The sequence below is a fragment of the Prorops nasuta genome, unplaced genomic scaffold, assembly GCF_024137725.1.
Source record: "Prorops nasuta isolate Cenicafe-Biocafe unplaced genomic scaffold, Cenicafe_Pnas_1.2 PNAS00008, whole genome shotgun sequence".
NCBI lineage: Eukaryota > Metazoa > Arthropoda > Insecta > Hymenoptera > Bethylidae > Prorops > Prorops nasuta.
Window position 1 is genome coordinate 121,355 of NW_027116805.1, and position 23,023 is coordinate 144,377.

The window sequence follows — 23,023 nt, forward strand, 5'->3', positions numbered from 1 at the left end:
ATCATATCGTTGGGGAGACGACGACACTTTACAATTATTATACTTTCGTATGTAAATTGAACATCTGGTCGAAAGAATCGCTGCCTCTGCGAAATATCTTGCTTACTCTAATTTACAAAGGCCAGGTAAAGTGTTGTAATGCTCTAACTATCCGAGCGAGAGAGCGATTGCTGTTTCGTTCGAGTTCGTCCTTCTTGCAGCTTGATTGAGGCTGACTGCAGCGTGGCCCCAGCGTGCTCCCTCCCCCCTCCTACACCCGCAATAAAAGAGAACAACAAACCCTTGAAAAAATAGGATTTTCATTGCGAAACTTTGACGACACAATCTCACAAGCTGTTAAGAATTCATCGTAGAAGATAATTATTCGTGCTATTCGTACACACAGAACTAATAATTTCTTCTGAGACTGATCACCCTCTTCACTCGAGTAGCGAGCATCCGTTGGTCTCTCGTCAAATTTATTCACGCAATCCAAACGAATGATACCCATTTTAATCGTACACGCGATCCGTATCGATATACGTATAAAGATATTGTACGTATCGATACGCGCTACTACAGCTGCTGTAGACGGTACAACGCACGACGCAACGTTGAACTCAAAGTGTTGCTTTGCTAGTGAGAGTCTCCCCCCTACCCCCCCCCCCCCCCCCCCCCACTGCAAAAAAAAGTTTACCTTACTTTACGGAAATACTCTTCCCTTCTCTAGCTATTATAAGGTATCTGCTCGAGGAGAAAATCCAGCGAGAGCAAGGAGAGCGCAAGCACGAGAATGCATGCAAAGTCCCGTGTCGAGCTACAAGTTGAAAAGAAGCTGGCCGCGCCGCGCCACCATTATTAAATCTACTCCGAAGCGCGCGACGCTACGCTAAGCGACGCGACGTACGCGTCTCTGACTGTATACCGGAGCACCGGTCTCTAGCTGCTTCGATTGTACGTACAACAGGTGGCTTGCTTGCTTCCAGGTGAGTGCTCCTCTATTCCTTCTCAATTATATCGACATTCGTTTTATACAAATATTACTTTCAAAACAAAACACTCATTCATCCTCGTCTCACCACTCGCGTCTCTTCCATTTCATTTCTTTTCAATATTTCAAAACAATCGACGGGCAGAAAGTACCTATCTAACGAGTTGATTCTTATTCTCGATCATCTTGAGGCAATTTTTACAATTGAGTATGGCGAATAATACTCCACGAAGGAAGGTAAATTAGCCAATTAGCAACACTTTCGTCAAATAATCAGCCCAATTGAAAATAATATTTTTGCATTGTATGGCTATATCTCGATATAAAAATCAACGTGTATTTGTGGCGATAATTTAAACAATGGACTAAAGAAATAATAATCGTTTCTCATTTGTCATTGACGGCGAGTCGCTTACGGTACTTGTAAATTCAAAATAGTTGAGTAGCTGCGCGCGATAAGGAGTAAATATGAAGCCAAGTACTGCAGGCTCTTAAATATAAATATTATTTTTCACTTGTATACCTACCAATAATATTACAAGTAACAACTGTGTATGAAAAAGCATATTCTCTAAGAAAACATAAGCTCGACGTTGGCGTGGTTAAAGACTTTTGCTAAAAAAAAGCAAAACAATAACTCGACTGTCACTCGACTACGCGTCGCGCGTGATGGTGCGTGCTAGATTTGAGATATTTTGCGTATATGGTATATATTTATACATGCCTCGCATCTTCCCGTTACCTTCAATAAATTTTTAAATTATACGCTTCGATAACTATAGATATGTATATTTATTATTATTATTATTTATATAAGAATTTTTATAAAATTTATCTCGGCGTAATTTTCCATTTTTCATTATCGCTACTTTTAATATTGAGCAAAAGAAGAGATTGTAAAGATGATTTTCCACTTTTATTTCATCGTGATACAGCCATATGGTAACGAAGAAAATGTCAAATTTGTTATTTAGTATCTTTGGTGAAATTTTTTATCAGAAATTTAATATGAGAGTGTAAAATTACGAAATCGGAAAGAGGTAATAATTAATGGTTGTTAATTCAGTATCAGTATCTATTTGAGACTAGTTTGAAAATAAAAAACTCTAGTTGTAACAGGGTTGTTTATTTTACTCTCTTTTAACACCGTGCACATACACACAGGCACGCAAAGAAGCAAGCGTGCTAGAGCCTTAGTTGAGTGAATAATAGAATAGAGAATAATACAGCTATTTAAAGAAAGAAAGAGTATTAAAATAGATATACATGCATGCATATATGAGAGACATATGTGTCTGACGGGTAAGGGGATTTGTGAACTGCAGTTCCGTCGATAGGAGTGTAACGGCTGAGAGCGATTTCTGGTGACGCAAGAGTAGCTGTTGAAATTTCACAATATGAGGCTGATGCAAAGATTGGCGATCAGTGGATTGCTGTCAGTGGTGCTGATCGTCCTTCTCACGGGAACCTTCGTGACCCGACGTGACCTTGGCAGCGTAGTCGAGCGGGGCGTAGCACCCGAAGAACGATCCGATCAGCTGAATCCTGCGTGGGTTCAGGACAATGCTGTGCCCTCAGGCCAGGAGGAGGCAAAACCCGAAGGAAAAGTTCGAGTAATCGATCCTAGGAATCGACATCAAATCGAGAACTCGCCTGCTGCTGACCCACCTCCAGCCCGCGTCGCCTCCGTTCCGGGATTCTATGTCATCAAGCCTCCTCAACCGCCTCTCGACGACGTCACTCATCAACGTCGTGAGAAAGTCAAAGAAGTAAGTCTTCCATGTCAGCTCTATCTTTCATCGCACGAAACAAGCCCGCATTTTCTGGAGGTTTATAATCTAATATCTTTCCTCTCGTCCAATACTCCTTACTTTTACCCATGCATCCATGCATTCAACCTTTCTTTCATCAAATGATCGAAAACTTGTTGACCTGCCCCGTACACTGTATAGCAATACGTGCGGTGAATTCAGTTGGTATCATTGAGCATTTCTATATAATTTCACTCCTTTCCATTGACGATCGATCAATGATTTACCTATACATTAATATTAACGATGCAAAGCCTCCACGCATACTCCTGAATTCGCTGTTTTCTATATACAAATATCAAATAGAACGCTGCAAGAAGAAAGTTTCCGCGAGACCTTTGCAATTACGCTACAGGTTAGTACACATCTTTTAATTTATCTTTAATATTACCTATATATTGTGTTGTGAGAGACCACTAATAAATTACTGCACCGCAAACTCCAAAGTTTTCTCATTGAAATATCAAAGAGATTTATCGATATACGGGCAGGATCTTTGTCATATATTATTATATAATATATGTGCGTGTGCAATAAAAAAGGTATCGCTATATGTACGCGCGAAATTCTTTTATTAATCTAATAAAATAATTTATTGATTATATACCATTGTGGTTGCAAAGATTGACAAGTTTGTTGACTCTACTAAGATGACGCTATATCATTATGTTTATAGACATACAATTCTGGAACGGTCAATTGTCATTCGGCGGAGCTATCAACGTCCGGTAATCCGTTAATCGCTTTTTCCTCTTTTTTCTTGCTTTTTTTCTTCCTTTTTTTCGACGCGAATTGCACGTGTTATTCCTTTGTGTTGGTTTTTCGTATATTGCTATTCGTATCGCAACGTTGCACAACAGGAAACGAGCATTACGGAGAGTTCTGTGAAAAAAAAAAAAAAAAAAAACCAAAATAAAAATCGATGGCTCTCCTTTGTCTCCTTTTGTTCCATCAATACTTGCGCTCGTTCCTTCAGTATTGCGGAGTGGGAGGGAGAAGGAGAGAATGGCTCGAAAAAGAAAGGTAGGAGCAAATTAATCAAGGGAAATTTTTTCGAGTTTTTAGAAATCGACGAGGCATTGCGTCGCGTTTAACAAAGAAAAACAAATTGTTTGTCAAAATGAAACGTGTCGGCACTCTTATAGCGCTGCTCGCTCAATCTCTCTCATCGATATTAATGTTTTCGAGCCTCCCTCGCGGCGCGTTAGCAAATTTTGATATTATACAGAACTATAAGTTCATTTCGTATCCAATTACATATATGAGTATGATGTGCAGCCTGAGAATTTCAGAATACGATTAAAGTTTTATATATTCTTTATCAGGTTGAAATGGGGAAATGATACGTAAGAGAAACGACTGATGAGAAAGAATGGTATAAAATTACATAGGATTTAGGAAGATGCCTATATGTATAGTTGGATTTGTTTTAATAACTGTTTGTGTGTAGGTAGAGAAAAGAGAAGAGGGAGGAGGTAGGATGGACGGTGGGGGAGAGGGGGACGTTGTTTAAAAGCAAAATGGCCGGGACAAGAGGAGCGCGAGCTAGTATGAGCCGCTGGTGAGAATCTATTGTATTCGGTGACCGCAGGCTTGCGGCGGACTTGCTGACTTTGTGGAGATAACATTGAATGAGCGATCCGCGTTACCTATATTCCTAAACCAAGAAGCCGAACTCTGTTGCACACACGAACGTTTTAGGTCCTTTCAGCTATCTATCTGCTAAATTGAACGCAGCTTCAATGCAGCCAATGGTTATCTTAATGACATTGGTCATTTGTTCGATAAAGTTTCGGTGTTGCTCGAGTTGAAGCTCGAAGCTCTCGAGCGCGCGCTATCTTTTTAACTTTCGTAAGATCCCGATAAAACGGCGTGACGCGAATATCAGGGAGCAGCCATGCACTCTCGCTGTTAAATTATGTTAAATTCATCCAACACGTATACCTATATAGGTGTACACCGCAAATCAATGATAAAAAATTGCTTAATCTCGCAATAATAGGTACATAAGGAAGAATTAAGGAAAAAAATCTTAAATTGGCATAGTATATTTCTATTTGGGAGAGAAGATGTAGGACGATCGGAGAGTGAGTAATGAAATTTGTGTACGGTTCAATTATTAAAGTCCAATTAGAATTTGCCTTGGCAGTTCATCCATATATATAGGTATATACATATAGCGCGCAGTAGTAATTATCATTCGGACATGAACATGCGAAGTGGACCAAAGTGAGATGCAGATTCACATCGAGGGAGCGGCCGGTGTAGACGAGAGGAGACGAGACGAGACGCACGTGCAGAGTTTGGTCGAATGCGATAATGCCTCTGGGGTATCCTCTTCCACTTGGATTACCATTTGTGCAGCTTTCCTTCCTCCTCCTCCTCCTCCTCCTCCTCCTCTACTTCTCGACGCGAGAGACTCGTCGGTCGGTACTCGGTAGTCAGTCGAGCACGTCCTAGCTGACAAAGTCGTATTGTCTATATATCGCTCCTGCCACGAGCGACACACAATGGAAACGGTTCCTTTTAATGAGACGCTAGTTAAGAGACGCGACGAATGAACGGCCCAGTCCGCAGAAACGCGCCCACCAAGAAGGGGGATTTCTGCAGACTATACGTATATATCCTGGACGGTGCGGCGCGGGTGCCAGCGGCCAAAGTGTCGCCCCCCCCCCCCCTCTCGTCCTCCTTTATTTTCTCTTCCTATATTATTGCGCTTATAGATTCTTCTTTCCTCTTCTTATTACATCATTATTGCCATCCTCCTCATCTTTACGCCAGATCCTAGCTTTCTTCTCCGATATCTTTACGTCAAGTTGAAAAGGAACCGACGCGCGACGATCCCGACGAAAAAATGGCCCGACCGGTAAAAGATGAAAAAAAAAACTGTTATACCAGAGTCCAATCTTTTGCATCGATCTTGTAAAATTTCGATCCCTTCGTAAGCGCCAATAACTTATCCCTCCTAAACAACAAGTCTTATGCTTCTTAACTGTATGGCCTATTTTTTCGACTTAAAATCATTACTCGGTGAGGACCTGATGTGAAAATAGCTGCACAAGCATTGGTTCCAAGCCGTAAGGAATCAGGCTGGCAGAAGATGAAATATCTAATATAGTGTTTGGCCGTCAAACGTGAAACTAGCCAGTGGCACGTGCAGTCGTTTAAGCATATACAGCTAGAGGGACGGACGGACGAACAGCGTTGATAGAATAAGGTGCATGTGCATTGGCCAAGGAGCCTGCGATCAGCAGCAGGAATCAACTTGTTCTTAATATATACACACATATACTGGGACTTTCGATATATAGAAATTCAAATAGCTAGGTGTCGCACCTAGCGTCCTCTTACTGTCAATGTCAACTGGTTCCACTTACAATTAGCTCGGATTGATTTGACTTATTATTTATTATCTCGAGAAGATGGAATATCCACAGATTTTAGTCAAACAATGATAAGAGCAATGGTATAATAACAGTGGCCCAGTTTCAACCCGGTACAAGTGAGAACGATTGAAATTGCGTTTAGTCTGCTTTTTTCTTCTTATAGTAACATTTTTATTTCACTAATTTCCACTCGTAACTTTTCCAAATGGCCGATTAACGAGCTTACCATTATTACAACAATTGACACACGATCTTATAATGAAAACAGTATGTACATACATATGACATACAGCTGAAGCATATTACACACTTGTCGTTATATAATAATGGGGCGAAGATTAATCGGACGCTGCCCGATCACTTTATTGCCATTGTGCTATCGAAGGCGCGATATCGTCGTGCCAATAGAGTTTATTCATATATAGAGAGGAGAAATTTGTTCGTTGATCCGATGAGGCCGAAGAGTTAAGTGGAAAAAGCGTTGAGACTGCATTATATCGTAACTTTCGACGCTTCGACTTTGCTCCTCTGCCAGTGCGATACAACCAACGAAAATGGAAGAGAAAGGACAAAAAATCTTGGTGGACGTACCCGAGGCGAGCTTTTGCAAGATCGTTATGGGAGCTGTAAGGGGGAGGAGGGGGAAACACTCTGGATAGTAAACTGCAGTAAATATAAAGTGAAAATGGCTTTGCACACGCTTAAACTTACTTGCTTCGATTCTCTGATCAAACGTCCTTCGAGTTTTATGCTATTTATTCAGTAATTTAATTCTGTTCGGAGCAATATAAACGATAAACGTGTAATATGCGAATATGTAATAATGTTTGTGTGTATTCGCGTCCCTTGGAACTTTAAATGCATGATTAAAGGAGCGAACGTCGAAAAGCAAAAAAGAGCGCAAGAGTGAGGAGAGAGAGAGAGATAAAACTTTGGCATGGGTGAGCGAGTGTTGTGCAAGAAAGAGACTAAGACGTACAAAGTTAGAGCTTGCACTTTTCCTATCACTTTCTCTATCTTATTATCTTTCCTTTTTACTCTATTAATAATTTAAGAAAAAAATTCATTAACATTTTTGTTCAATTTAAAAGGAAAAAAAGTGAGCTCAAATAGTCAATTCAATCGTAAATTCATCTAGTACAGTCGTTTATTCATTATGTGTTATTTGAACATACGTATTATTCGTATATAAACCCACTCATATTTCCGAGATAGAGGCAAAACGGCCAATGCTTTTTATTTAATCCATGGCCTCTTTGCTTTTAAATCAACAATTTAAATGCGAATATACAGTGAGGGATAAAATTATTCGTGCACCTCTTTATTTTAAATGAAAATGTATAAATAATGCAGAGAAACAAATATTAATATAATGATTTCTTGCGAAGGTACAATAAAGCAATTAAAAAAAAGAAAACAGTAAACTTTTTTAAATCTAAGAGAAGTTTGTTTAATGAAATTACAAAATAAATATTTTATGCAGGACATTTGCCTTGCGAATTTCCAGAGATTCTGAATAAAATCCTTTGTACATTTACCTATATTTATCAACATTTGCAGTAAACAATCATACTTGTTCTTTTTCACAAGTTTTTAAACCGCTTCTCCTTACTATTCGAATGGCTTTATCTCATAAGGTATTTTTATAATTATCATGACATTTTTTGATAAATATTAAAATTTTTGCTTGAAAGAAATTTCGCTTGGGGACAAAAAGTTGTTGACACGTTCGCAAGATATATTTTCGAAGATCAAACACGTAAATTAATTGCAAAATGGAGTGTTTTAAATGACTTAATATTTAAAATTAATTTCGCGTGTATCATATACAAACATTTAGTCGAAGTAAAGAGGGAACGCGCGAGTTTTTTTATTTCAGTCCCTGTTCGTACTTGCATCGAGAGAGAACAATTTCAAAGGAAGAAAGCGAAGTTGCGTTAAAAAACAACAAGTTTGTATAGGTCCCTAAAACAGGTATATTAAACATTCTTTTGACTATCAAGATTGACGAAACAGTAGCTTGAAAGACTTACTCGTCCTCGACTATTTCTCACTCTTTAATAACTATACCCAATTGGCCATGCGAACTTTCGAATCTATGCAATTAAGATAACCACGGAAACGGAAATCAATATAGCATAATAAGTAGATTTTATTAAAGCGTAACGAAATTCTATAATGGAATTAAATCCGAGATTGAACTTGGCGCAAAATCCATTACAGTGATTAATAAAGCCGCTGTCATTCACTGGCATCGCGTTATGGAATGGCAAAAATGTTGGTGGGGCCAGAGAAAGAGAGAAGAAAATTGCGTTGACAATGAAGAGTTTTCGGCTCCTAATTTCAGGAAGGTTGAAGCGAAGAATAGAAAAATGTTGCGGGGGTGGGAAACTTTGGTGGAAGGGAGCAGGGGGCAGAGGGCACAGAAGCGACGTAACAAAAGGCGAATAATTGAACGTAGCCGTGCGTTTCACGCGGGAAAACCCTCTCTCTCTCTATATATATATATCCTTCTCCTCTTTCTCCTCAAAGTCCAATTCTCCAGTTTCCTCCTCCCACAGCCCGCGCCACCATATCCCCCTATTGCGATCCCTTCTTTCCCGTTCGATGCTGCGGTCAACTCCGCAGAGGTAATGGTTTAATTCTAACACGGATGCTCTAACCAGATTACTGTCCAGGCCCATTCACGTCTGCCATGCTATAGCCATTCTCTGTGGTTTCTACCAACAAATTAGCCACTGCGATCGCTTGTATTTATAATAGAGAGAAGCTTAAATAGCAATTTGGGGGTGGATGGAGAGGGAGGGAGGGGGGGGGGTGTAAACACACCAAAAGTCGCATCAAAGCCATCTTATTTGCTCCCAATGAAACGGCGAATAAGGCAGATTTTGTTCTGCTGACCTTCTGGAAATGGTATAATAAAAAGCACCGCTTGATGCGATGAAAACTTTAATCCTTTAGGTAGTCGCCGTTGGGCAGTAGATTGGACCTCCGATATAATAGCAATCATTATAACAAGTTCAATCTATAGATTCACCCATATACTTTCCACGTGGGTTTTTTTTTCAGTGTCGCGTTTACCTTAGAAACGCGATAACGTACATATAAATAAGAATAATAACAAGAGAACAGAATCATTATCGCATTTCTAACCTTTTCTCGCAATCAATTAGAATAATACTAGAGGAGTAGTTTATGCAGGATCCACACATTTACACGACGCGCCTATCAGCAGTTTAAATATCCTCGTTAAATGTCAGGCACTCGTTTGTCCTTTTTGCTCATGCAGTGTTGGGCACAGTTTTTGGTTTATTTTCATCGTCACTGCTGTATGGGAGGAACGGGAGAGGGGTTCCAGCCGCCGCTTAGGTTGGCTGGCAGTGGTGCGTCGTTCGGTCTTGACGCGGGGGAGGGAGATGCCTCCCGTACCGGTATATATTATATCGCCTAGCTGAATTATGCCGTCGTAAAAACGTGACGAGGCGAGTGGCGCGACTGCCGAGTGCCAGTGAGTGCCGCTGGTCAGAGCAAATGGCTCGGATATAATCAAAGGCATCCGAAATGAGCGAAATTCAATAGTGATTCCGTGCCGTCGCGAATGACACGCGCACACGGCAATATTACGTATGTATACGTATATATATATGTATGGCCTTTCAAAGCTTTCTCGCCTAAAGAAGCTTTAAACTGCACCGATTTTGCACAGTCGAACACAATTCAATGTCATTATGATTTCTTGCCCTTTCACAAAGATATCCTATACGTGCAGTATGTACATACATATATACGGGAGGGATTGATAAAATTTCAACCCTCTATTGAAATGCGTATGTACATATGCATTCGCTTGAAAAGTGTATAAATTGCACATGGTTAAGGAAGGAGCCTCAGCTGGATCGTTAACCGAGAATCGCTTGGTTCTGCAAAATGAGGAAATTAGCTTGACGCGCGATGGGAAGAATAAGAAGGGGCGGGCGGGGAAGAAAGGTTCATACGCGCGCGAATAATAGCGATTCGTCTCTGAGAAAGGACTCGCGGTTTAACAGCAGATAAACACAGCGAGGAAAATGCAACTCCGTTTCATCTTCCGAAGCTGGTAGAGAGTGAAGCGAATAGAATAGCAAGAAGCACTCAGTCAGCGGTTAGCACGCTCTTGTGTAGCTGAATCACTTCGTCTTGCTAAACACCTCCAGCCAGCCTCCCTCCAGTCGCTACGTATATGTACTACGCGCTATATATATACCTATCCACCCCTCCCCCCCCCCCTCCCCGTCCCGCAGCGCAGCGTCGTTCCGTTCCGTCCTTCCCTCGCTCACTCGCGCTCAACAATTACCTCCCCGTCATGCGAAACTATTCCGTGCCTCGAGACCTCCTTTCTTCCTCGAGACTCGACAAATTATTAAGTAAACTAAAATTAAAGTCGCGCGCGCGGCGTCTCCTTCCATCAGAATTATGGATATAATTCTCTCGAGTTTCTCTTTCATCTAATAATACAAGTTTAAGGACAATGCAGAATACCCCGCTGTAGCCTGTAGCTATCATACCAAACGATGATAATTCAATTGAAAAGCAATATTATTGCACGTGATTATTTATTAAATGACAAACGAAGCGAACAATCGTAGCTTTTTCAACTTTGAAAGCGACGAGAAGCTGCGTGCGCCGACTGTCCATAGTATATAGTGTATTTAAAAATTATTCACCGATAAATGTTTAGGTGGGCGACAATCGCTTGTATGTACATCGTGTGTGTATATACCATAATCGTATATGTAAAATCTTTTGATATTTCACCTATTGGAGCAAAGACGGTGTATCTAATATATACATATATATATATATATATATATGTATACATATACGTATATATTAAATGATATATAAATATGCTGGGTAGGGGAGGGGGCTAAACTTGTTGAACAACAAGTCCAAAGTTACAATATTTGTAGATATACTACCTAGAATGAGAAATGGATCGGTGGTGGAGTGGGAAGTTTGTGAGAAAGCTTGCCATAGTTTGCGGTACTTGCAGTTGGTCCGTCCAATTGGCAGTTTGCATGGTCCAAGGTTTAATTGGTGTTAACGATCGAATGATCGAACCTAGCTCCGATTATGAATATAGGTATATGAACTAATTGAAATTAATGAAATTTGCAAACAGATGATGAAACATGGATGGGAGAATTACGTGAGGTACGCCTGGGGGAAGAACGAGTTGAAGCCCATTTCGAAGAAAGGTCACAGCGCCAGTATTTTCGGCAGTTCTACGATGGGAGCGACGATAGTGGATGGCCTCGACACTCTCTACATCATGGGTCTCCATCAAGAGTTCAAGCAGGGCCGTGATTGGATCGAGGAGAACCTGGACTTCGATATCGTGAGTACCAATTTCCCTGTACAAAGCTCCACAGCCATAACTCGAGAGCCACTTCTCTACTTGCAATTCCAACTTAAACTTCGATTCAACCATCTTTTTTTCAATGAAACTTTATTCGTTTCGCCGATTCCTCTTTCATATCTCGATAACGCGATACAAGAGCCTTAAGGCAATCTTTTGCGTATCGAGGAATATCAATCACCTATACGCGTTTCGTTATCGAATCATTGTTTCTCAAAGTAACAATACCCACATGCTGATATGAAATATCAACGCCTAAAGTAATCAACGCATTGGCATGTCAAAAGATGCGCTAATGTCTATATCAACCGACTACAACTGCGGATTTAATGTCAAAAATGTACAACATCCTTCGCGCGCACCACATTCCATTCATTCAACTTGTCGTATTTAACTTGCTCGATCTCTCTCTCTCTCTCTCTCTCTCTCTCCTCTCCTCTCCCTATACGTAAAGCTCTAATGCACCAAAGTCGCTATATATCTTTCAATCATTCCCTTATTCCCACCTCGTATTACTTGATATTTTATCAATGACAATTATAGGTACATGTTATAATTAATCCTTAGGATCGATCGTGAAAAATAAAGTAATTTTTCTTGGAATTTTCAACAATTATTCCCTTGACCAAATGTAGATTTTCCAAACGTGCGATTGCATGCACACGGACGTGCGCTCCTGTATAGATATAATTTGAGATAATAAAGTTTTAATCTTGGTATAAAGCAGCTATATCCATAATAATCCACGCGCGGATGAATCCGATGAGCTAACTATTTCATCTAAAACGTATACCTATATATATAAAGATATAAAAATGTAGCTATGGATGGAAGATTTCAGAGTTTGTAGCATAGCTGTGTCAAATATCGATATTTTCTCGCGAATCTTTCTCGGATAAGTAGGGATATTCAAGCGTCGAATAAAACGGTAAAAATACGTTGGCACACGTCGAAAGCAATTTCGGATCAAGCCCCATAACCTACTGAAAGAGAGAGGGCAAGAAAGGAGAGGGGCAAAGTGTATGAGAGAGAGAGAGAGAGAGAGAGAGAGGGGAGGGGGGGGGTGATACGACGTGTTTGCTTTTGCAAATCCTAAAGGGTCGCAGACTTTCGATAGGCCATGTGTATACAGGTTTCCTCTGCTTATTCCTTCTCTCTTTTTTCCCTCCGAACCCTCGAAAATCATTCTAAAGCTCCGATGCTCGCGAAAATATGTTTGCTCTGGCTAAAGATGTCTGCGAAATCAGAACCATATACGCAACGTTGTCTGGTAGAGGTTTTTCTGCGACACGTACATCTCGCGCAAGACACGCGAGTTTTCATAAAAAATGTTACGCGTCCTATCTGCGGAGAAAAGAGAAAATTTTTTACTCCTGTATATGTATAGCAAACTTGGCCGGAATTATTCATCAGGATTTGTGAGCAGATCTAAAATATTCTTTGGAACATTTAATTAATAATTAAATGGAGAAAACAGTAGTATTGTAGAATATTTTGTTGGATAGTCGCGCGCGGCGAAGAGAAAGATTTACTTTCACAGCTTTACCCGCATTGGGGATTCGCGTTGAATCGAGTGACGCATGAGACGTATGGCTAAATATCTATATACACATATATGTAGCGAGATTTAGAAAGGCTTATATAATTGTCTTTGCTGCTGTAACGAAGTTAATGGACGTTTTCGTGAAAGAAGAAAGTCGCGCATGTGTATAGACGCGCATGCATCAGCTAGCCATATATTTATACTATATACAGGGGAATGTGTGCGAGTGGGAAAAGGTCGCGTCGCGTCGCCCCTCGATTCAACGGATGTACGAGCCGGTCTCGCGACTCGCAGAGGCTGTAAATCCTTGAATGAAGAAGCAGCATGTGCGGCGCCGAGTCTTCTCGAAAAATTTTGCTAGCTCGAAGGAACTAGGATTTGCCAGAGCAGTGGGGACGACCTCCCACGGGGATTCCGAGTAATCCTTCGGGAATCGAGACCAGTCGCGAAGATAGTTTCCGAAAAATACATCCTGACCTTGGAGAAAAATGAATATCTTACCTTCGTGAAAAGAGATGAAATTCATGAAACGAGTGGCAACAACACAACGGATTAAAGCGCTATTTAAGCAAACTTTTAAAACAAAGTTTTCTCTCGCACTTGCATCATCGTTTAACGTGCTTCAATATTCCACTCTTTCTACTTGTGTAAATGCAAAGCTGCAAGCTAAAAATTATCAAAGTCTCTGTCATAAAATTGTGTTGATGAAAATGCTTGGAAACTTTTAAAATGTTTATATACCAATTAAATTAATAAACCTTTAATAGGTTTACTAATTTGGAAAGGAAAAAAATCCATAAAGCAAGCATCGTTTTTATCCTCCTATAAGAGTTAAATTAAAAAGATGCTATATCAACGCAATTCTTATGAAAATATATATCTATCAATATATATGTATGTAGATACAAGTGAATCTTACTGTCCGGAGAGAGACCCCATGCATGCATATTAGTAACGGTGGTAATATATAATATTTTCAGCGCTCTAAAATCCCTATCGCAGGTTTTCCATATCGTAGGAATTTCCAATGTGTGGATCTATGTGTATATATATATATATTGTTTGGAAAGAAATGGAGACAGAGATTTTGGGTTGGCGAAGCGCGCGAGGGAACGAGACATGCAGGTACGTGCGACTGGTGCGAGTTAATCGAAAGGCGAGGGCGCTATCGCGCGCTTGTGGAAATATAGCCGGGCTATTTAGACCCAGCTGCGGAGCGAGCTAATTATCTTAATCGTTATGTAAATCAACGTTTCGCGCATTTCGGCGACGCGCGCGAAGAAACTTGAGTCGTGCATTTTCGAGGTGCACAAGTGGCTGTTCCGTCCGCGCATATATACCTACTCGGTACCGTGTCACCGGCACCGGCACCGGCAGAAGGGAAACTTGGTCGACGTCGCCGCGGTAGCACGGCGGGTTTATCCAAAGTTGTGTGTGGCCGGGCTATAATAGGAGCAGTGGCGCGGCTGTACACTTCCCGTACGTCTGCTTCTCCCTTTTCCACGGGCTCCAGCTCTATTAGTCCTCTCCGCTATAGCCGTTAACTCGTATGGGGCACCATGGCTCTCGCACCGTTGCGCATGGACCATATCCATGCCAGTCATATTGGCCGAATAATCCATACCTTCCTATTAGCCCCCGTGGTCACCGTGCAACCTTCCACCGATTACCAAGCGAGCCATAATTGCGGCAAAGAAATCAAACCGAGTTACAACCTTTGAGGCAATAAAGGATGAAGAAATGTGCTTTCCACTTTTTTCTTCCAATGCTCCGAAGAATCGGCAGACCGATATAACCTTGTGTTTTCGTGCGTGCAGGCTGAAAGTTTTACGAGCAGAAAGCGATAGCTTAACCGGAAATAGGAGAGGCGAATAAAAGGACGCGCGCGCAAGAGGGGTTGTGGCGGGCGGGGCGCGGACGCATCTCGTAACATAAACTTTTCACCAAGGAAGGCACGTGGTTAGAGAAGCGCTTTTTTACTTGGAGGAAGATTGGTCCCCGGAAGAGACGGGATGGCTAGAGTGGTTTGAAAACCGAAAGTCTCGTATTTCCAGTTATGGATCCAATTTTATTTTCTTATACTCTTTCCACCAATGACGCGGCTTGGAAGAATGGGGAGTGAAGGGACGACACTGTATCAACTTGCGCCTTTCTCGCGACCTCCATATTGAAATCCGAGAGATTTTCCATTCCGATATCTATGCTGGCTTCAACGAAATTCCGATAAGAGCCGCTGCGAAATCATTTTATCCAATAACGGACAAAACATTCCCGCTAGCTTGTATATATGAAATTTTCGTCATTGCCGCGGAGTACGTCCATCTTCCATAAATCAAACCATACATACATGGAATCTTATAGAACTGATCGATCGCTCGGCCTTGGTCCGCGAGTGCTCGCCCTCTGCTTGCTCCTGCTCCTCCAAACAATTCTCAATGAATTTGACCACTTTCAACTTTAGCCCCCCTTTCGTTTAAGCTTTTTCCTTTCTTTTCTTTTGCAAGTTGATTCTCGAGCAACGCGACGGATGCGGCGGTTTTACGTAATAAAAAATGGCAGTAAAATTTCTACGCTTTTATGCAAAAGGAATGGAAAGGCCGGGCTCCATCTATACATGTATATATATATATATATATATATATATATATATATATATAGAGAGAGAGAGAGAGAGAGAGAGAGAGAGAGAGAGAGAGAGAGTGGGGTAGGGGAGATTGGCTAACCGTTTGTGAAATGTATTCATTTGGGTGGAAGGTAAGCTGTGCATAGTTGCACGTTTGGTATTGTTGGAGAGTGTTGTCGTGCGGCCGGCGAAGGCAGTCAGTCGACTCGACTGGCACGGCGCATGGCGGCTGGATTTTTAATCTTGGACCCTAGCCCTTCTTACAGCTGGCGTTTCGCTGCTACTGCTTCTCGGATCCTTTGTCAGCGGCCGGAGCGATACGACAGGATACGAATAGAAAACGCCGCGCAGACACCCATCGCGCACATTCTTACTTCTACTCAACGTCCTCTTATAGTTTTTTTCGCCTCTCTCTCTCTCTCTCTCTCTCTCTCTCTTTCGGCTACACATCACTGTCGTCGCAATTGTTATACCGTTACGTCTACTGCAGGACAGCGGACGCAGAGCGCGGCTGGTCCTCTTGTGCTATAGCCAGGCCAGCTATAATAGTCCTTCCTGCCAGATTGGACCAGAAATCGCAGCGAGGCCAAGCATACAGCCTCTGCGTCGTGGAGCACCGAACGCCGAACGCGCCCGCCTCTCCCCGTCCCTCCTATTTCAACCTCTATTCTTTAGAAAATATTGCCTTCGATTTTATACTTTACGACTGGAAAGAAGCATGGGGAGAAGCGAGAAACCCTTTCTAAACGCTCAGCTGCTGAATATGCTATACGCTTGTAAACCCACTCGTAAATTATTATTCCCTTTTTATCTTGGAATTTCAAATTTTTCTATCCGGAGCAATAAAAATAAATGTAAACATTGCCCCTACACTCTTCATCTTTCATCACTGTAACTCGATATCTTTCGAATCCTTTGAGACTGAATCCAACTTGGAAAAATATTAAAATCGTTATATTCCTCGATATATATCGAACTCGAGGGAATAAGTACCGAAAGGACGACAATGTTTTATTTTCATTTTCATTTTTTGTATATGTGCAGAAGGACGAATGGAGGAATCGAATCGAAAGTATATTAGGAACACTCTGGAAACTAGGATTGTGCGGCGTATGTGTGTTGACGATCTCGCAGCTAATCCGTAATTCGATCGACTGACATATTTTTAATCGTTCGAGTTGTATAGGCGGCTCATCATTGCGTGATTCTCTCGTATATTCTATGGAAAAAAGTATATATATATGTGTATATCCGTGAGCATTTGAACTACTATCCCTTATGTTTTCAAATTATCGGATCGATATTGTACGCCAGAAGCGCGGCCACCGCGGTTCAGTTGGTTGAAAAAGTAATTGACCGAAATGCACTCGACGGTAATCAACTTGAAGAGGCTAGAGAGTAGAGGCCAGAATGCCCCCGCCCCCTACTCCTGCACTACTTCGCTCTTATTATACGTAAACAGGTTCGATCGAGCGGGCAGCAGCCGTTGGCGAACGCGCGTGGTCCATAAACGCCGCCCGCGCCGTTTAAGAGGACCGTACACGCGCATACCTATATTTTCACCGCGACGAAGAATCATTTGATTGGACGGCTAATACCGATTTATTCCCTCCCCCTTTCGTCGATCATCCCTACTTGAATTGCATGGTCGCGCGCGCGGCCCCTTTCTACTACCTCCATCGTGCTTTCATCATGTGTGAAGAATCGGTCTCTACCAAAAAATGGACAAAAAAAAATGATCCATTATAAATCTTTAGGAAATGTCGAGAAGTATTTTGATTACGCGCTTGTGCTCCTTGTGTAGGTACGCGCGCGCGTCTGCTTATATCAATATTTTTAAACAATATAATTATTATGGTTTCCGCATTGAGAAGTCGTATAGCTATATTTTCACATCGCGGGCGCGTATCTGTATCTACATGCGAGTATTCCATTGACCGGCTAATGAAAATTGATCGTTATTATTGCGAAATCGATCACATTGCACATAGAGAAATATTATTTTCAGATGAAATAAAAGAAAGAAAGCACAATGGTGCTCCTCTTGTTTATCCATTTTTTTATTTAAATAACTCGCTCCCATATATTTCATATAAGAGAACTATTTTCAAACAATGCTTTATTATGGCTTCTCCGCTGTGCGAAACTATAGGTATACATAGATATACATACGCATATGTACCTTTATGTATATATGATATATACTCCGGTTAGCTTATTTCGATATTCATCGTTCTATTTATAGTTAACGCTGCGTAATGGCGAAATACTTGATGTTGATACACAGGCAAAATGATAGGGAAGTGGTTAATAATGCTAGAGCGATTTTCAGCTAAAGAGTTTAGTCATTTATATATATATATATATAGTCTCTAGCGGAATTAATGATCACGCTTGGTCGATTGGAGCAATAGCGAACGATGTGTATTGGCCGGTATGTATCTTGACGGAATATTGGCGAACGGACTTTAAGACGACAAACGACAAAGGAGAAAGGAGAAAGGAGAAAGACGCGTGTATATAAATTCATGCCTCTCTTCACGGGAGGAGAAACACCTTCGCGGAAAAACCATTTCGTTCAAGATATATATATAGGGCATCTAGCACCGACACACGCGCAGACTACGTACATCCATGCTCCCTATAAAAATAACCATCAACATTGGCATCTATGAATCTATCGGACCCTATTGTTACCCTTTTCGTGCAATCATACCCCGACTCACTCGCACGACTGTTTTATCGACTAATTCGCAATTCTCGAATATCTCGCAATCTCCTGCTGAATGTTTTGCTGAAAAAAGCATACGAACTGAATACACCAGCCTGCAGAACCGCAAGCCAAATTGAAACGCGCGTTACTGGTCCCAAAAGCTTAAAATTTTCTTCCATCTCTCTCTCTCTCTCTATATATATATATGTGTGTGTGTGTGTGTGTGTAGGCACACGTAACTTATGAATTAAACACGACAAAACATTTGTTGTCGAATCTACTCACAACGATCCATCCAGACTCTTCATAAATATGTATGAGACAAGTTTCCTAATATTATTCTCAGTCATACCATTCATAATCTACAAAATTAAGCATCAAAGTTGAAATCATACACAACGACCAGTGCTTCTTGCGCAGGTAGGAATTATACATTGTTGTGTGTGAGATGTGTGTATGCATGGTTAAACGTTAAAGGAATTTTAATCGGATACCCTGTACGAAGCTAGTGATTATTGGTAACATTAATATTTGATTAATCGCAAATAACTAATGTCTGTTAATGAGATATACATTCATTTTAAGCTTTAATTACTGGAGGGATTTGGCTCGTGGTTATTTTCTGTCAAAGCATCTACACTGTACACCAAGGGCTTACCGAAACTCTATATAAACTTATGTAAAATGTAGCCGTGTCGCGAACACACGGCTAAAATTGAATCTATTCCGTGGCGCGAGGGTGCATGATCCTGGTCCACGGCACGACCAGCCGGGGGATTAACGCTTAGCCCAGCTAGGTCTCTCTACGTCGAAAATTCGCCAATTAACGCGTTAAAGACCTTCCAAGTTTAATCGTCAAATCGCTATATATTTTACATTAGCATTTGCGATTCTGATTACGAGGACGGCTATTATTCGCTCCTTCTTCATCGACACCCTGCAACGCAATAAAATTACATTCTCCGACTCCTAATACCTATATACAATCTACCTATACGAATAAAGTCCAAGAAAAATTTTACACTGAGACATTTTTTCAGAAGGCGATACATAATTTCTCATTACTACGATTATTATATAAAGAAACATAGATGAATATTTATCACGTAGGTATATATATATATATTTTTTTTCTTAACCTTTAAATTTATAATATACTTGAACGTTATAAAAACGCATATATCGCTCTACTTTCCTCTAATCCAGTCGATCAATAAAGATGAGCTTGTTCTTTTACTCGTTGAAAGTTTGTCCCAATGTGGCTGGGATGCGATATGTTTTAGAGATGGAATTAGTATATCGATATGCGCGCCATCACGAAAGTTCAATTCGATTTAATGTATATACGCGATTCTTTCTAAAAATATTTTTACACAAAGCGTGCTACACTCTATGTATCTGGACGGGCCGCGAGTCATTTTTTCATTATTCTTTCGTCGCAGACTTCAATGTTATTGAAACATTGAAAGAACGAACACTTAATTTTCGATTCTTGAGAATATTATTTGGAATTTCGTGTAATAATTTAATAACATATAGCGTTTGGTTAGAATGGAATTATTGCAGAATAGTCGGGTGAATCTCGCGGCTGTTGTGACCTTTGCTTCGTGTGCAATAATCGATCTCTCGAAGATCGATCGGCTGTAGTTTAAAGGCACGTACGTTTCTAGTGGTCGTAAATCGCGATCCCAGGTCGACAAGAGATATCTACAGCTCTTTCGTCTGGTCTAGCTACCGCACTGGCGCGGCGCGGCCGTCTTATCTTAAGTGAAACTCTAATGTCTTTATAGATGCTATAGCTATATCCTAGATCCGCAGCCCCATTATCGCTCCGGGCCTGCCTACCCGCCCGCTTATACCCCCGTCTGTGCGCTGCTGCTCTGTCTGCTATACATGTATACTGCCTCTTCTCGCCAATACAGACGTGTGCAAATTAACGCCTACCTTCGCTCCGCTTGTTTATTCAGAGATCCACTAGAAAATAGCAGCACGTTCCTCCAATTATATTATTGCACCACACCTATGGAGCTGCAACTAGATCCCCAAGTTTTCTTTCCGTATATGCCCATGCATATGCACCTCTGCATACGTCTCATGATATACAACATGTTTTGCAGCTAAAGACCCCATACAAAGCTTGTAGCTACTCCATGGTTTGCCCTTGTCCAAAAAGCTTTAGTTCCACTCGATCCTTTCACCGCGCTCTCCCTATAAGTATACTTATATACATGCATATAGATACTCTCACTCATCATCGGAGAGTGGCCCTGATCAAGCCTGATCCATACATGCAGCTGCTCTATAATAGGAGGACCATTGGACCATTGCACGAGCAGTCCTTCGATCCTATTCTGCTTTGTTTAATAATCAGCATATATATATATATATATTAACTGAAACGATTACGGTGTGACTGCACGTATCCTGTGCACACTGGATTCGTCATCGTCAGCAGCATTGAAAGGTATTTAAGAGTCGATATTACGCAGACGAAAGGTAGGATCGAGGTATTATTGTAGCGATCGAATTACAATATAAAGTGAGATCGAGCTGCATGGTGGGACTGGTGGGAGAACCGGTTTCTCGCAACATGGCCCTCTGGACCATGCAGATGCGATCCTAGCGATAATTAGTTGAACGGAAGCATAATCTATTATAATATCTGACTATGCTGATGTACCTATATCGATGCCATGCGAGGACAGCCCGCTCTTGACACACGGTTGAATCTTATCCAATGTCAACTCGAACACTCGCGTTCATATTCTGCGGCTCGTTCCTCGCTGTCTAGCACTCGTTTCGTCACAGCCAGCTATCGCGAATGGCTCTTATCTAAAGAGCGCGGCTCTCTGTAATATATACCTATATACATATATGTGTGCTGGAACGCTCTTCCTCCCCCAGCTCGCGCTTACATCCTCCTTATCCCGCAGTCATCGCAGCAACGATAATACGAAACCAGCCAACTGGCTATACACGCATATGTACATATACCCAGCGCTATAAACTTTTCTCTCTCTCTCTCTCTCTCTCTCTATCACTCTGTCCCTTAAACACGCGCTCTGCGCGCGTAATCCGTACGCTCGGTCAAATTAAACCGGAGAACACCATTGCTGAGACTGCACACATATAGTATATGCCATCGTTCTGTCAACGCGTCAACCAAGATAGATATCCACTTTTGCATGCAAGAGCATAGACCATAGCCAATATAAGCCTTAAATTCCCACCCATCTATTATATATATATATATATGATACTATGTGAGACTATATGCATCGGGGATAAAGAGAATGATGATTCAAGTCCATTTCCTACAATATTTTTCTTCTCTTTCATCGTTACAACCGAATCTGCACAAACTTGACTGGCTTCGATCATTACAATTATCAAACTTATGTGGAAACATGCTGTTGTGAAAATCTCTTGGCTTCTGCCAGAAGCTCATTTTCAAAGGCCAAAAGTGTCGTTTTTTCGAGATATAATTGTTGAAAAAATTACTAGGAGGCTTTACACTTGAGAACTTTTTGCATTGCACGTAATACTAGCTGATAAGACCATGATTAGCAGCAGAAATTAGTACTCGTTAGGAGTCCCCCCAACCGAAAGATATACAAGTTCTTACTACGATATATATTATATCTAGATTCTGAAGAATGTTAAAAGGATCATATCTATACATGAGAAGGATTCGTTTTGACGAAACGATTCAAGAGTTTTCTTTCTTCTTCTTTCTTGATACAGTGTGTGTGTTGAGCGAGGGAGCGAGGGGGAGTGGGACAGTTATATTAGAAAAGTATGGAAAAGGGGTGGCTGTGTGCGGCGGCGGTTGCAGAAGATTAGGGTAAGAGCCTTTACGAGCCAACTGGTGGCTAATAGCGGTAAGCTTCGGGAGATCTTTTCGGATGGCAGACAGCACACGTGTCTGCAAACTAGAGAATGCCCATCCATCATGACAATAAGTTTCTACCGTCTTGATTTTTCTTCTGCCCCATCGAGACTAAGAAAAGACAAGGGCCAAACAGTTTGCCTATTATTCCCCATCCCATCCCTTTCCTCGCTTTTCTTTTCTTCATTCGTTTCACCGTAACCGCAGGGGCTAGATTCTTTTCCCGATTGCTGATCCTCTCTCTTTTCCGCTGACCGTTCCCGAGAGCACCGTGCAACTTAGGTACATATACATATATAGGACATGCTTATGTGTGAAATACGCAGGCGCTCTCTCTCTCTCTCTCTCTCTCTCTCTCTCTCGTTCCTATACTACGACTATATACCCTCTTCTATCTAGGTTGTAACGAATGTGCGGCGTTGCCTGCGTCGTACTTCATTCTCCGGCTCCGGTCTCCGGATCGGCGAAGCTGCAGGCTGCAGTGCTGCATGCCCCTGCACGCTGCTTGAGTGAGGAATAGCCTGCCCGGTTTGCTAGACTTGCAACCGTTGCAACTGGTAAACCGTATAACGACTTGCGTTAACCCTCGCGCGATTCCAACCCCCACTCTGGATCCTCATCTTGAACCAGAAGAACCCTTCGGCCTTCGCCTCGATAAATATCCTATTCTCCTTGAATTTTTCAACTCCC

General features: G+C 41.5%; 1 protein-coding gene across 3 annotated transcripts in view; it reads left to right on the forward strand.

Moving 5' to 3' along the window:
* Positions 1–23,023, forward strand: part of LOC136775486 (mannosyl-oligosaccharide 1,2-alpha-mannosidase IA-like) — an 80,106-nt gene that overhangs the window by 35,063 nt on the left and 22,020 nt on the right. For 2 of the 3 annotated variants that reach the window (XM_066730301.1, XM_066730302.1), the window contains 3 exons: positions 710–965; positions 2,296–2,739; positions 11,329–11,544. In XM_066730301.1, coding sequence (XP_066586398.1) covers positions 2,368–2,739; positions 11,329–11,544 — 588 coding nt within the window. In that variant the 5' untranslated portion in view covers positions 710–965; positions 2,296–2,367. The remainder of the gene's footprint in view (positions 1–709; positions 966–2,295; positions 2,740–11,328; positions 11,545–23,023) is intronic. The other variant, XM_066730303.1, reaches the window with a different exon arrangement.